Source organism: Rhododendron vialii, chromosome 11a, assembly GCF_030253575.1.
Source record: "Rhododendron vialii isolate Sample 1 chromosome 11a, ASM3025357v1".
NCBI classification, from domain to species: domain Eukaryota; kingdom Viridiplantae; phylum Streptophyta; class Magnoliopsida; order Ericales; family Ericaceae; genus Rhododendron; species Rhododendron vialii.
In genome coordinates this window covers 25,316,840-25,332,570 of record NC_080567.1, presented here as the reverse complement: position 1 = coordinate 25,332,570, position 15,731 = coordinate 25,316,840, and the positions used below count along the sequence as shown (strand labels likewise).

The 15,731-nt window shown below is 38.3% G+C and overlaps 2 protein-coding genes and 1 long non-coding RNA gene across 3 annotated transcripts; all 3 read left to right on the top strand.

The window, feature by feature from the left end:
• The first annotated feature begins 243 nt into the window (after positions 1-243).
• LOC131307051 (uncharacterized mitochondrial protein AtMg00810-like) lies at positions 244-753 on the top strand. The gene has a single exon (XM_058333469.1). The coding sequence runs from the start codon at positions 244-246 to the stop codon at positions 751-753; it is 510 nt and encodes a 169-aa protein (XP_058189452.1).
• A 5,679-nt stretch (positions 754-6,432) lies between these two features.
• On the top strand, positions 6,433-8,977 carry LOC131306522 (uncharacterized). Its single transcript, XR_009193929.1, has 2 exons — positions 6,433-6,709; positions 8,760-8,977. It is a non-coding gene; the product is annotated as an uncharacterized LOC131306522 (long non-coding RNA).
• A 113-nt stretch (positions 8,978-9,090) lies between these two features.
• On the top strand, positions 9,091-15,505 carry LOC131307050 (uncharacterized). The gene is made up of 6 exons (XM_058333468.1): positions 9,091-9,545; positions 9,741-10,019; positions 10,674-10,736; positions 10,787-10,884; positions 15,282-15,337; positions 15,449-15,505. Exons 1-6 carry the CDS (start codon positions 9,091-9,093, stop codon positions 15,503-15,505), a joined length of 1,008 nt encoding a protein of 335 aa, XP_058189451.1.
• Positions 15,506-15,731: the final 226 nt, after the last annotated feature.

Here is a 15,731-nt window from a genome sequence, read left to right as displayed (position 1 = left end):
TTTACGGCAGTACTTATTTATGTGGACGACATTATTGTCACCGGCAATAATGAACAGGCAATCAAGTCTCTCAAAGACTTTCTCTTACAAAAATTTCACATCAAAGATCTTGGCAATGTCAAATATTTTCTTGGCATTGAAGTCTCTCGGTCCAAAAAGGGAATTTTCATTTCTCAACGAAAATATGCATTGGATATTCTGAACGATGTGTGATTATTAAGATCTCATCCTAATTCTTTTCCAATGGAGGCGTATTTGAAACTGAATCCCGACGATGTCGATCCATTACATGATCCAACCAAATACAGAAGATTGGTTGGGAGATTGATTTACCTAACAATAACAAGGCCAGACTTAGTATACTCTGTGCAAATCCTAAGTCAATTTATGCAGAATCCTCGAAAACCACATTGGGAAACTGCTCTAAGAGTTTTGCATTTCATTAAAGGGAATCCTGGTCAAGGATTATTCTTTCCTTCATTCAATGATCCTACGTTAAAGGCTTATTGTGATTCAGATTGGGCGGGTTGTGAGACAACTCGACGTTCAATTTTAGGATTCTGCGTATTTCTGGGAAATTCTTTGCTTTCTTGGAAGTCAAAGAAACAAACCAATGTGGCTCGTTCTTCCGCTGAAGCCGAATATCGAGGCATGGCTGCAACATGTTTGGAAATTACATGGATACGACATATTTTGGAAGATCTTAAGTTCCACAAAGCAAGCCAGCATCCTTATTTTGTGACAACCAGGTAGCTCTCCACATTGCAAAAAATTCCATTTTTCTCGAACGCACGAAACATATAGAGATTGATTGCCACGTTGTTCGGGAAAAATTGCAAGCTGGAGTAATTACACCATCCTATGTTCAGTCAAGATCTCAACTTGCAGACATCTTCACCAAACCTTTGGGAAATGAACAATTTCAATATTTAAGTGGCAAGTTGGGACTTCATGATATTCACTCTCCAACTTGAGGGGGAGTGTTAGAGGAAAATCTGGTTTCCTAATCAGTTGCCTAATTGATTGATTGAGAATCCGTGATTGTAGTATAGGAATATTGTATATTTATTCTTTCCTAGGTTATCTTCTTTCCTAGTTTAACTTCTTTGTATATAAAGGGATTTGTATCTTTGTAAAGAATTCATTCAGAAATAAACCAATATTCTCTCAATATTTTGTTCTCCTAAATTCAACACTTTCACCCAGGCACTAAGATCCCTTCCAATTAGATGAGTCACTCTTTATGACTTTTGCGGTGCCGCAATCATAGATGTGAGCTACATACGTCGAATCGATCAAAACGTTCTTGCTTGACAAGTCTCGAAGAATGATTGGAGGAAAATGGTTGCAGTGCATGTAAAGACAACATTTGCCACACCTTCAACAACATTCATTCACTTGATCCAATACAACTCTACTGCTTCTTCCTGTTGGAGATTTTTCAAAATAAAAAAGATTGCGGGAGGTTATTTGTGAAAATGTGTGACACCTTTTTACATGGGGTATGACTTTATGTGAATAGTTATAACACCTATTAACTTAGGGTGTGATTATTAGAATGAGGTGTGATTGTTAGGAAGAGATGTGAATCATGGGGGTGCCTCCAAGAGGCATGATCCTTCCTAATTAATTGTTATCATGAAAGGGTGTCTACTAAAAGGCATGATCCTTTCTATTGATTAATTGTCTTCAAAAGACATACCCTTTCTAATGTGTGTTTACTAAAGACACAACCTTTCACATAAGGGTGCCTATAAGTCTATAAATAGGTCATTGGTTAAGTCATTTGACACACCAAAAAATATTCAGAACCCTCCCTCTCTCTTACTCGTTGTTTTCTATACTGTTGTTCCGTTATTCTACAAAAATGGAATTAACAGTCCTTGGTTTAATTGATTCTCTTAGGCTCGGTATTCTGTTTGTCCTTCGTTTGTGCGGACACAGGCAGAAGATCATTGATCGGGCTTCGTTTTATCCTCAGAACAGATTCGCCGTAACCCGGTGCACACCAATTGGTAGGGGCAAATACTGTTTTCGGAAAGCGACGTCATAACGTGACTCGAAGCGGTTTCCATCAGATTGTTCAAGTTGTAGAAGGCTCTAGATTTGAAAGTTCCAGTTTTTGCACCAACACTTCCTCCAAGCCGAGTATATGTCCCAAGCTTTCTCCATTCAATACAAGTGCCTCGCATGTGAACAAAATCCATAAAGCTTTAATATTTTCAGGTTGTAACTTTGTTAACATACCGATCTCACTAGCAAATCCTAAAAGATTAGCCAAGTCTCCATCCGATGATGCATGAAGTTTCTTCACAGCAACTACGTGACCATTATGTAGGGCAACTCTATAGACAGTACCTTATTCCCCCTCCCCAACACAGTGTTTGACACCGATGTTTCTAGTTGCTTCAATGATGTTTTCATACACAATTTTCCGTAATAGCTTCATATTGCAAACAAGTTATCACTGTTAATTGGAATTGGCTCACTCCCTGTGCTCACCAGTTTCTTACAAAAAGCTACACACACAAGAACAAAAAAACTGAAAAAAACCACTGAAATAAAAAGCTGAGTTACAGTAGTTTCAATTAATTTCTAATTTAATTCGAAAAGTAAAGACAAGTTGGATTTTGATTTGAATTTAATTAAACTAAAATTAAACTAGAAAGAAGATTAAACGAGTTGTAAACTGATTAGAGAAGGGACTAGGGTTTCCGATTCAGTCTCCCTCTGTAACGCAATTGTTTCAAAACCTAGGGTTCATATTCAACATTCAACCAGATCACCGTAGGGTAGCAATTCCTATCGATAATCCCCAAAAATATAATCAAGATTCGTACTCCGTATAGGCTATCTCAACACGGCATGGATCATCTCATTGGATTTAACCACGGCACGATCCGTCTCACGTCGTATAATCTATCTCAAAGCCTATCTCGAAACATTCAAAATCATTGCATGACTATGCTTGAAACCATGGATATAAACACATTTGAATATCAGAAAAAATATAAACTCTCATAAAAAGTTATGAATCGACCAAGTCATACAATCAAATCGAATATAAAACCATAGAAATCAAACAACTACGTACGCTATTTGGAGAGACCTCCTCATTGCCCTAGTCGAATAGTTTAGCCACTCATGGAGTGAGAACAAATAATCATGCAATAACAGAACTCTATTGACAACTTAAAAGCTTTCGAATAAATAACAAAGAAATAAAACCCAAGCTCCTGTTGTCGCTGGTTCAGCCGTGATTCGCAAACGTGGATGAAGCACCGTAGCTCCTTGCCCGTGCGTGAACCCAGTCTTCTTATCGCCGCCCCATTCTTCTGTTATGCGTGGGAGAAAAAGATAATCCAATGGCAGCCCCCGTTCTCTCTGTTTTTTCGTCAGAAAAAGATCTCCTGATGGTCACCACAGTTCTCTTGTTTCTGCTGTGGGAAAATATGATGTCCCTCAAACCCTTTCTTTTTCTTCTTTATATAGTGCTCCACTGAAGTCATAATGAGCCGAGATTTTGGCTTCCTGCCATTCATTCCAAATTCTAATTAGTGGGCCCACTTCACAATTCACCAATTTCCAGCCAATCATGATTGGGTCACAATGGGTTTTGACCCAAATAAGACCAGTCCATGCCATATAGTCATTGCCGCTTCGAGCTTTAATTAATTTGATGACCGGCTTTATTTTGACACGAAATAAAATTCAATTTTGCGCTTTAGCTCCAAATGTTATTCATCGGCGCAAAGAGTCTTGAAACATAATTAACAAGTGTCAAACTCCAAGTAGCGCGCTAAATGGACATAAAAAGCCTAAGTTAGGGGGCGTAAATAGACGTATTTACGCACCTATCACATCCCCCAACTTACACTTTGCTAGTCCCTAGCAAAGAAAGGAAAAACAAATAAAAGAAAGCAACTAACTAAGGGATAGATCTTTTAAACCCCCGGGTGGTCCCGGTAGGACGAGTGAAGTCTCGTGAGGGTTTTCAGTAGTGATCACTTACAAAACACCACGGATCCTTTCACTTAGAACCCAAAAATTGGTAATGCAACTCATCGATACACCAACACCAAGAATATAACATATGCAATAATAGTTCTAGACGCTATCAAAACATAGAAATAAATCATGGTACCCAAACTTAGCGTGTGTGAGCCAAGACCTCGACTACAAGTGAACCACAACCGAGCACCCTCTCCGGACCGAGCTTCGACTTCAATTCTCACCGTGTCATCCACTCAACAACAGAAAACACTCGAAGCAGGGTGTATGTAATAAACTCTCAAAGTGTACGGATGGAAGTTATGCAATAAAGAACCAAAGTATCCCGCACACTTAGACACGAAAAGAAAGCTTTTTAAAGTGGACACAAGACCTCATGAATGGAATGCCAAGTATTAAAGACTATATCTATCCATCGATCACAACCCATTGCCCCTAAGATCAAGTAGGGCTTTTATTCGGTAATATCGTTGGGTAAAGAAAAGTGCTTCAAATGTTAGGATAAATCATATAATCAGCTGATAGTTGAAGTTATGAAGAATTTGTTAATATCTTCTTGATTGACTATGATGAACTTTTGATGAATTTGGTAGGAGGGTTCTGCCAAATGCTCTTAGTATTAGTTTGGACATTAAAATCTTCTTGCTTTTGTAATATTTGTATGATGAAAAAAATTATTTTGACAGTTGGAGACATTCAAGAGACAACTAATGCAGTCGCGAAATGATGATAAGTCTCATCTGTAACATTTTTTCGATCATGGTGGTTGATAACTCTTACACTGAGTTTGTTTTCTACCTTGGTCTTTTATTAACGATGAGTGCTACTGGTGGACATCGCTCACACCTGGTATTTAATGGGTAAGTACACTGCTTGTTTTCATTCTTAAAAGGTGTGTCATTGCTTTGGGGGTGTTCATTGTTGTGTTGAGTTATTGAATAGTCGTTTAGTTCTTATTCTTGTGTTTTCTGATGACCTACATAGAGATTTGGTCTTCCAGCATGGAGTCCGCGTGGTAGACAAACAATGGAGAACTAATGTTGAACTCTGATGGGCGTACTAGGTATAAATCAAATCCCTGACTATATGGCATCGGAGCCTTATTGTTTGTTTCAGAGTCATCACCCTGAGATGGAGATATATGTTATTTTGGTACCGTATGGGATCAGAATGTGATTGTTTATTTCAGAGTTATAGCCCTAAGATGGCGCTGTGTGTTCTATTGGTTTGCAGATTTTTACCTGTAAATCTAATTGGTTGTGCTTCCTTTGAAAGACTCTCTATGTGGTGAAAGCTTCTTTGTGTACCTCTCTCATCCATGGAGTTGATTGCTAACTTCTTAGGTCAAGACCTACTCTCTTCCACGACCTAATTTGTTATGATACTTACTACATGTTAGAATGAAATTGAAGACAACTTTAGCTGGGTATTTTTTAAGTTCTTGGATTCTAGAATGAATTATACTATAAACATGTCGGGCGGAGGGTTGGCATAGTAATGGTGTGTTACGCCACCTAACTAGATTTAAGATCATAAGATTAGTTGTCTTTCAAAGAGATTATGGTATACATATAGGGATGTCTCTCAAGGATTTTTATTCTATTTCCTACCTTTGTTAGTGATAGCGTGTTTTTTAAATTCATTGAAGTTGTGGTAATACTTCTTATGCTATCTTGCGAATACAGGATGTCCCCTACGAAGAAGTGGTATTAATTCTTATTAATACTATTCTTGTATTTGTTATTTGTTGCTTAAAAAATGTAAGGAACTGCCTGATACGGTTAGGCAAGTTTCAAGTGCGCATGGGATTAAAAATTGTCTTTTGATAACTAGGGAAAGGGTTTAGATTATTTGACGCAACATTATTTCTTTTTGAAGAAAAAAATCTGGAATTCTTTTGTTCATGGGCATATGAATAAGGCTTGTGACATTTTGTCCTTTGGTGCAAGCAAGAATGTTCTATGCGTAGTATGGCTTATTCGAAGGATGCTTGCAACCGTATTCATCCTTCATGTCTGAAAACGAGGGAGCTATTCTTGGAAGACATGGCTCAGAGACTTGGTTTCTGCCTTTGATGATGAATGAAGGTGGTTGCGATAGAGATTTGTTCTATAATTTTGTGTTTTCGGAGATTAGTTTTGTTTTGGGTGTGTATCTTTTTCTGTAACAAGTTTTGTATGGGAAGATAGAAATCAAAACCTTAATTTTTGCATTTGATTAAAGTGATTGGAATCGATCAAGAGTTGTTTGCTTAGGCTTCTGAGCTGAGTTTTGCCCTTAAACAACATAGTTTTCTTATACCATTAATAAATTTCTAATGACAAATTAAACAAAATTAGAACACATAGCAAAAACTCAAATTTGATGCATTATAATGAGCACGCGATTCGTGCAACGCACGAATAGTGATACTAGTACATATATATGGACGTACAGGGAAAAGAAACCATTTTTCCCTTTTTCCACTTTTTTTTTTCTTCCTTTCTCTCTATTCTTTCGGCTCTCCCCCTCCGAAACTCTCCCTCCACTTCTCTCCTCGATTTCATCTACTTAGGGCGTGATTCCGAACAAAGTCCCAAGAATTAAAGTCGTTATACGGAGCACGGGCTTCCTATCCATCCAAGAAAAATTACGATCGGGCCTCATGGGAGCTCGGTTGACTTGGTCAAAGGGTCGGGTTTTGCTCAAAACCCATGAGGTAGGGATTTCTTACTCTTGTTATGCGTTTATACGGTATTTATGTACCTAGATCGTATCTTGCTTCGTTGTTTAAGCTTGTTCCTTCCATTTCCGAAAATCAGCAGAACAGGGCCTGTATTTTTGGGGTTTTAGGCCTTCATAAGCTCAGATTTGAATTTTGGTTCCTTCGTATGAAATAGAGTAGACTTAGAGCCCGTTCTAATGCCTTTGGAATCACCCAAAACCGTTGAGAATTGAATTTATGGTGATTTTTAGAATACTGGTCTGCAATCTGTCTCGTTTTCTGGGTTTCAGCCTACTTCGAACGGCTATAATTTCCTTGTCCGATATTTGTTTTATACAAACTTTATATCGGTTCGGAGGTCTTGAAGTCAGCTTTCATTTGCCACCGGAATCGTCTTAAAACTCTTAGTACAAAGAAAGTTATGTTCGTTTGAGTGGAGGTGTGTCAATCTGTCACACTGCGTGACAGATTCGTGTAGCCTGGGAAAACCCCTGTTTAACCACCCTTGGAGTGCAGATTTGACAAGGGTTCCTTTGTGACTTTTAAGCTTCGTTCAATCGCGCAACTATTGGGATTGGAATCACTCAAAAATATTAAGAACTCGATTTATAGTAATTTTTAGAAGATTGAACGAAAATCTGAAAATCTGGGCAGCGAATCGGGCTGCGTTTTTTTATTTATTGTTTGTTATGGTTAAATGACGCTATTGGTTATGGGTCCTTGTGGGTTTTAAAGATTAGTAAGTTGGTGATAATTTGGCGTTGGAATCATTGAAAAATATTGAGTATGCAATTTTTAATGATATTGCATAATCGTTTTAACTCAATAATGGGTGTGAGATTGATTATGGATGGATTGTGCATAATGAAGGATGTTTATGGACCTATGATTCGAGTGTTATGGGTATGTGTGACATCAAACTTTGTATGTATCGTGGTGTGGCATGTCATAGCATATGGACAATGGATGGAGTCGTATCCAACTTCGAATGTCGGTGAGGGTTACGGGGCCCAACACCGCCCGGAATTCACGTCAATATGAACGGAGCCCGGTTCACCTTCTTGGTGGGACCTTGGCGAGGGTTACAGGGCCCAACACCGCCCGGAAATCATGTCAATATGGACGGAGCCCAGTTCACCTTCTTGGTGGGACCTTGGCGAGGGTTACAGGGCCCAACACCGCTCGGATTTCACGTTAATATGGACGGAGCCCGGTTCACCTTCTTGGTGGGACCTTGGCGAGGGTTACGGGGCCCAACATTGCCCGGTGCATTGCTTTACATCATATGTCACGCATTGTTGATTGATTGAGCTAGACTTATGACCTGTGTTGCGTGAGAAATAAAAAGAGGGATAAAGTTGTGAATCTAATGTTTGGCTTGTCATTCGACTTTGAACTATATCTTGGATTACTATCCTTCCTCATTGAGCCTCTTGTTCGGTAATTTAATATAACATGTTTTCATGTATCTCATTTCAAGATTTCTCTACGAGCTAGTGAGCTCACCCCACCTTAACATTTTCGGGTACAAATCAAGGAAACTAGTTCTTGTTGCATGGAGTAGCTAATACTTGAGAAATAAAAGACAAATCAATTATGTTCAAAAGAAAGGAAATCCAATGATATGTTCGTGTTGTTCTGCCGATAGATATACTCATTGTCATTAGCATCTTGGGGTTCGTTGTACATATATAATGTTGCTCACGTACCACTGTTGGTGCATGATCATCACACATTCGTATAAATCGAGACAGAATGGAGTAATTGCGTAGCGATGGACAAATGACGGTTGAGGACAAGTTGTGGTCTAATTGAATTAATTCCAGTCGATTTTTGCTTCTAGTTTGACGTGTGAGCTATTAGGGTTATCTTTCTGAAATCATGATTCCCTGGTTGTAGTATGCTCGTTCGTGGTGGAAGACCCATATTTCTTTGTAGTTCTCGTCGTATTCACTCGCTCTAGGAGCATGATTCGTCGCAATTTCATATAGCTTGTGTATAGATTTCCTTGCTGGGCTAGTGTAGCTCATCCTATCATTTTCAGGTATGATGCAAGGATGTTGGCATGGAGTGCTTGTTGTGCATTTGTGACCAAACCTTTAAAAGGTATTCAAGAAGGATTTCATAGCACAAGATCTGAAAGAGCATTTTTAGGAAAGATATTATTTGTAAATTGTAATAATATTTCCGTAGGATACTGGTATTTTAATGACTTTGGGCCTACGAGTTGGAAATGTAATATTTGAATTTTATTTGAGAACAGTGAACAGAAAGGTAGGGTATTATTTATATTACAGCAAAGACTTTATTTATTAAAAATGTTTATTATTTATGTTGAAAATCGAGGGCGTGACAAAATGTAGGGTACTTTTTCCATGAAAGATCTTGGTCTTGTTTCCTATTTTCTTGGTATTTCAGTTCAATCTCATGATCATGGTTATTTCTTGTCCCAAAGCAAGTATGCTGGTAAGATTCTTGCTAAAGCTGGTATGGTTGAATGTAAACCATGTGCCACTCCTATTGCTCTTGAGTCTGTCTCCTCCACTACTGATTCCCCTCCCTTTGGTAATCCTTCTCTTTATCGTAGTATTATTGGTGCTCTACAGTACTTGACTATTACTAGACCAGAATTGGCCTATGCTGTTAATCAAGCCTGTCAGCATATGGCTTCTCCTACTACTGCTGATTTTACTACCGTCAAACGTCTTCTTCGTTATGTTCAAGGCACTATTGATCATGGTCTTAGTTTCACCCCTGGTTCCTTTAATTTGCAAGCCTTTTCTGATTTTGATTGGGCTGGCGATTCTATTGATCGACGATCTACTTCGAGGTATTGTATTTTTTGGGGAAACAATCTTATTTCCTGGTCGGCATAGAAGCAGCCCACCGTTTCTTGCTCTTCTACTGAAGCGGAGTACAGGGCCCTTGCTCATTCTATGACCGAACTGAGTTGGCTTCAAATGTTGCTCCGTGATCTGTCTGTGCGTCAGTCTTCTCAGCCCATTTTGTGGTGTGATAATCTTAGTGCCTTGGCCCTAGCCTCAAATCCTGTGTTTCACGCTCGTTCTAAGCATATTGAAATCGATTATCACTATATTTGTGAACAGGTTGCTGCTAGAAAGCTTGTTCTTCGTCATATTTCTTCTATGGATCAAGTTGCTGATGTGTTTACCAAACCCCTTTCTGTTTCTCGATTTCTTTATCTTAAGGACAAGCTCCTGGTTCGTTCCTCACCCAATCGCTTGTGGGGGAATGTTGGAGATATTAGGCCAATAACTCACTTACAACTGAAGACTACATCTGAGTCTGTGTGCAAGCCTTTTTAGCAACGACTTTTGACAAAGAGTAACTCATATGGTGTGGCTGTGAGTGTAGGTGATTAGCCCCTCTATCACAACTGAATTAGTTAGAAAGTAAAGGTGGTGGTTTGTGATTGTAAGTTGGTGTGTGAGCTATATGTAAAGGATTAGTTCTCTCTGTAATTGATTAACTGAATAGAATAAGAAATTCATATTTTCTGTCAATTTGAAAATCTATAAGTGGGGATTTTGCAGTACTTAGTTGCAAATATCCCTTTTGGGCTTTTTCAAATATTTGTTTCTTGGTTATTTCCTTCATAAATTTGTCACATGCTTTATTGAAGGACAAGTCTTCATCAGAGAGGTAGCCAGATTGATTGAGAAGAAAGAGCCTTCAAAGGATTCATTCGTTCAAACACTCAAAGAATTCAAGTCTGATATATACACTGTAGTTTTATCCTCTTCAGACTTCAAAGAGAGCTTTCACTGTAGAATTTTATACTCTCACTTGGTTGAGCCTACACTTGTAAATCACCCTTCCTTAGAGAGATTGATCATCACCACACTTATCCTACCTTGTGAGAGAGAGAACCCAATCCACTGTGTTGCCAGTTAGGATTTGAGTTTCTTGCTTGATTTAAGAAGTGTATGCTCACTAGGTGTGAGTGTGCCAAGAGTTTGAGGAACTGGTCTCTGTGTATCAGTTGGGATTGTGAAATCAGGTCTGCATGTACCTGAGTTATGGTCTGTGTGTACCACTGATTCTGTGAAGTGTCATGGTCAGTGTGTACCAGAAGAAGTATTGTGAAGGGGTGTTGGCGCCTGTAAAATCCAACCCTGTTGTAAGTTCTGAGAATATAGTTGATACCGGTGATTGTTCAAGGGAAACAATCACTGAAGAGTGGACTAAGCAAGTAGCCAAACCACTATAAAAATCCTCAGTCTCTTCTCGTACTTATTTTTTAGTACTTTCTTTATTTTGATTATCCGTTTGATTTGCTAATCAAGCTTCTTGGAAAAGAAAAAATTGTCTTATTACAGGAATCAAACCTATTCACCCCCTCTAGGTTTTATCATATCTAATTTGCTAGTTGCTACCTAGAATTGATCCCACCCTGTCTTTCTCTAATGTATCCCAATCTCTCATACATAAGTTATTGTCAAAAAGAGAAAAAGTTGAAAGTTTGAGTTAATGATCTCATCAAGTAAAATGCTCTTAGATATTCTTAATTGCTAAATTAAATTCTAATGCCGGATTAAAAGGCCGCCTGTAAAAAACCAGTAAAAAGGAAACAAAGGACCGATGTATAGACACCGAAGTATTAAAAATGACGATAAAACACCCCGGCAGGATTTAGTACTAAAATTTATTGGATGTTGCATGGTTTCAATCAAATCTTCAGTAATTAGTAATAAAATCAATAATAACACAAATCATCTTAATTAGTGATTCTAAGTCTAGATGCATGTTTCGACTGGAATTCAAGCTACCTACAAATCATCTTAAGAAGTTGTTCGCACCATTTAGTTTCAGCGCGCTTTATTTTGAATTCCACGACTTTATTACTACACTCCACTTTATTTTCAAAGAAAGGGAAAAAAAAATTATAGGAAAATTTTGGTTTGAATACAATTTTCCATCAGGTTGTTCCAAACACTGTTATTAGGCATTACCCAATTACCTAACAAGTAGGCAATTGCTTTCCAAGAAATTAAGTGTATGTACACATAACAAATACTCCTACTTGTATGGAGAAATAGAAAAATCTGCTGATATAAGCACAAGGATAACAAGGCACTGGCTATACTATCTCTGTCCAGTCCATAGAATCCTGTTATTACTGTGACCTCTGACACTAACGGTTGAGAATACAAATAATAAAATTGTCACTCTCTAACAGCTTAAGCTTTTAGATGAGTCGGTGGTTAACTATTAGGGCACGCAATAGATCCTTTGTTCAAACCTCACCGCCTACCCAATGACTAGAACTTATACGTGCATGTTTAGTCTGCTTATGGAGGAGAGTCCGGCTATACGTGAGAGGGCATGTTGTGGAGGAGAGCTTAACTACACGTGAGGGGGTGTATTGAGAATATAAATAATAAAGTTGTCCCTCTCTCTAATAGCTTAATTTTGTAGATGAGTTGGTGGTTAAGAATCTCATTCTAACAAATATAAACTTCTGTAGTGGGTTTCGAGTTCCTTGCTGATTTTAAGGATAGAACTTTACACCAAAAAATAATGTGGACATTAGTTTAAGAAAGTGCTGGTGGATTTCACTGATATTGCAAACTGAACATCCTCTCATGCATGATGCTCCATTCTTGCCTTCTTGGCATAATTAATGAGCAATATAGAAGACTAATGCAGGAAGGGGTAAGTTGGTCACGGTTTAGAACATACTAGCACGTCCGGATAAAACTTATTCATTAGATATAGTTATTTGGGTTTTCTTTTCCCTGCGCAAGAAAGGAAAGAAGAATTCATGCAATGTGGAGGTGTGTTTGAAGAAAAACACGAAGGAAAAAAAAAAACTTTTAGACTGTGCTTGGGTTAAAGATTTGTGGAGAGATTTGTCGATGGAATAGAAAATGTTATGGATTTGCATTCACAATTCAAGGTGCGTCATGATCAAAAAAATTCAAGGTGCATTCCACACACACAGCCTAAAGGAACTGTTGTTTTCCCATGGAAGTGTATGGCCAAACTCCCAAGTCAAGTCTTTGCATCAGGCAATTACTCCCATGGTACCAGAGGACAACGCGGGAGTAATCCAATGACAGAGTTGTGTGCAAGGGTGTGGTGCCAGGCTGCTAGCTGCCATGGTACCATGTAGCTTCAACGGCCAAGTCAAGTTTTTGCATCAAACAATTACTGCCATGGTACCAGAGGACAACGATGATGCGCGGGAGTAATCCAATGACAGATCTCTGTGCAAGGGTATGGTGCCTAGCTGCTAGCTGCCATGGTACCATGTAACTTCAAAGGCCAAGTCAAGTCTTTGCATCAGACAATTACTGCCATGGTACCAGAGGACAATGATGACGCGCGGGAGTAATCCAATGACAGCTGTGTGCAAGGGTGTGGTGCCAGGCTGCCAGCTGCCATGGTACCAGGTAGCTTCAAGTTTTCAACGGCCACGGCTAGAGCCGGTCTTGACTTTTTAAGAGCCTAAAGCGAAAATTAAAGATTGGACCTTTTTGATAAACCATTATAAAGGGTACAAAAATAGGAGGAGCTCCTAAAATTTTAAAAAAAAATTGGAGCCTAAAGCCCTCTTCGATTTTAGCACGAGGTCAGCTCTGGCCACGGCACGAGGTAGCTTTCATATAACATGACCCATACATATATATTTCATACAGAGACTAGTCTACCTTGTGATGGGACCCATAAACAGCATCTTTGATGTGTTTTTTCCTGTGGGTAGAAACTAGTAGTATTTCCGTGATTTAGAGCTCTAACTCAGTCAAGTTAGATTTATTAGCTTGACTGGTAGAGTCAAGTCTGTATCACAGAATACCCGTGAAGAAATGGTAAGACTTGTATTTCTCTTCCTGAATCATGAGTTTTGAAAACAATTGAAATGAATTCTCATGTTCATTTCCAGTTCAAACAATAAGTAAGGGACCACAACAGTACCACTAATATGCGGTAACATTATTTTTGGGTAAAAACGCGGTAACATTATTGAACAGTAGTGATTGAAGGACCCGAAAGTTCTCAGTCTATGGGTGAAATTTAGTTACGATTTTCCTTCTCCTCAATGCACAGCATAGTATTTATGTTCGGTCTGAAATTACTGAAGGAAAACAAGAACCCAGAAAACAAGCACAAAAGATAACAATGCATGCACACGCACAAGGGCTCTTTCGGCAAAGATGAGGCCGGCCAAATATGATCATAGAAGTGACTCTTTCCGCATCACGTAACATGTTTCTCATTCCATTTTTCCTTTTTCTTTTTTTATTAACTGTGAGATAGTACCATGTAACATGTTTCTCATTCTTTTTTTCTTCTTTCCCTAGTAATCCCTTCCACCCTACCCACGTGATGAAGGCCACCATTGCTAGTCCGTTCCAAAATCTTTTATCTTTTTCGGTATTCGTATCGTTCTTTAAACTCTTATATCTCTCAACTTATGATATTTTTCATAATTTTGAAAACTTTGTATTATTGATGTAATCGAAAACTATCAAATAAGATCCATATCGCATATTTTTGAAGATTCATATTGAAAGATATAAGAGTTTAAAGAACAACACGAATATCGAAAAAATCTAAAGATTTTGGAACGGAGGGAGTACATTAATTTGCTAGATAGTTGTCTGTCGGTTTGATGTGACAGCCCACTCTGTATCAACGTTTGCATTCATGGTCCTCCCTACATATGAAAACTTTTGCAGTATCCTAGTTTTGATCTGCATCTGTCGCCAATTATTGTATGCTCGAGGGTGGGAATGATATGAGAAGATTGTGCTAGGAGAAATAGTATGGTTTGATGTTTAATTGAATTAGTTTAAGTTTAGTGGGCTTCTTAAATGATAGAAACTGGATATTATACGGTAAATTGGGCTAGAGTCCGTTTTGAAGGTGTTTTTGGGTGTTTAGTCCAGTCCAATGTGTAATAGTGGTGAAGGTCCATTATTGTAACATTTATTAGGTCTACAGTCCATTTCTAGACCAAAATGCCCTGCTGCTTTTAAATTTTGTTCTCTGCTGCTTTTCAACCCAACGTGCCAACCGTTTCTAGATCTCGAGCAGCACGATCACGAGCTCGCTGGTGCTCCTCTCTCTCTCTCTCTCTCTCTCTCTCTCTCTTTCTCTCTCTCTCTCTCTTCCCGCGATCACAGCTCAGTTCTCTCTCTCTCTCTCTCTCTCTCTCTCTCTCTCTCTCTCTCTCTCTCTCTCTCTCTCTCTCTCTCTTCTCGCGATCACAACTTAGTTCTGGATCACGATCACTTTCACGATCACTTTCACAATCTCGATTCTGTATTGCGATCATGATCTCGTTTCCCTTTGTAACGATCTCTCCCAATCAAGATCACGATCTTTGTCTTCGAAGTTTTTTTCTGTTCGTGATCTCTGTAGTGATGTTTCTCTGTCGTTGTGTTCTTCTCTGTCTCAATATTTGTTTTGATTTTTATTGTGTTCTTCTATTTTTACGTTTATAGAGTTTATTTGCTGAGATAGCGTTAACTATTGCTTTATTCTGGTAATGAGATTATTTTTTGTTGAGATAACATCATCTATTTCTTTATTCTGGTAGATACAGAAATTATTGATGCTGAGATATGTGTATCATTTGCTGAGATACTGTTATCTGTTTCTATTTTTGTTTATTTACTAAGATAACATTATATCTATTTCTTTGTTCTGGTAGATACTGAGACTGTTTTTGTTGAGATAACATTATCTATTGCTTTGTTCTCATAGATAGACTACTTTTTTGAGATATATGTATCTATTGCTTTGTATCTGTTTGCAGACTGAACTGTTTTACGTCTTCTTCCTCCTCATTCTCTTCTTCTTCTTCTTCTTCTTCTTCTTCCAGTTGTTATTCCTCTTGAGATAGCGTTATCTCTTTTAATTTTTGTGAAATTTACTGGATGAAATGTATTGGTTGAGATACTGTTAAAACGGATGAGATAATAGTATCTCAACCAATTCAATTCACAAATAAACTTAGGGATAAAGCAAGAGATAGTAATATCACAAT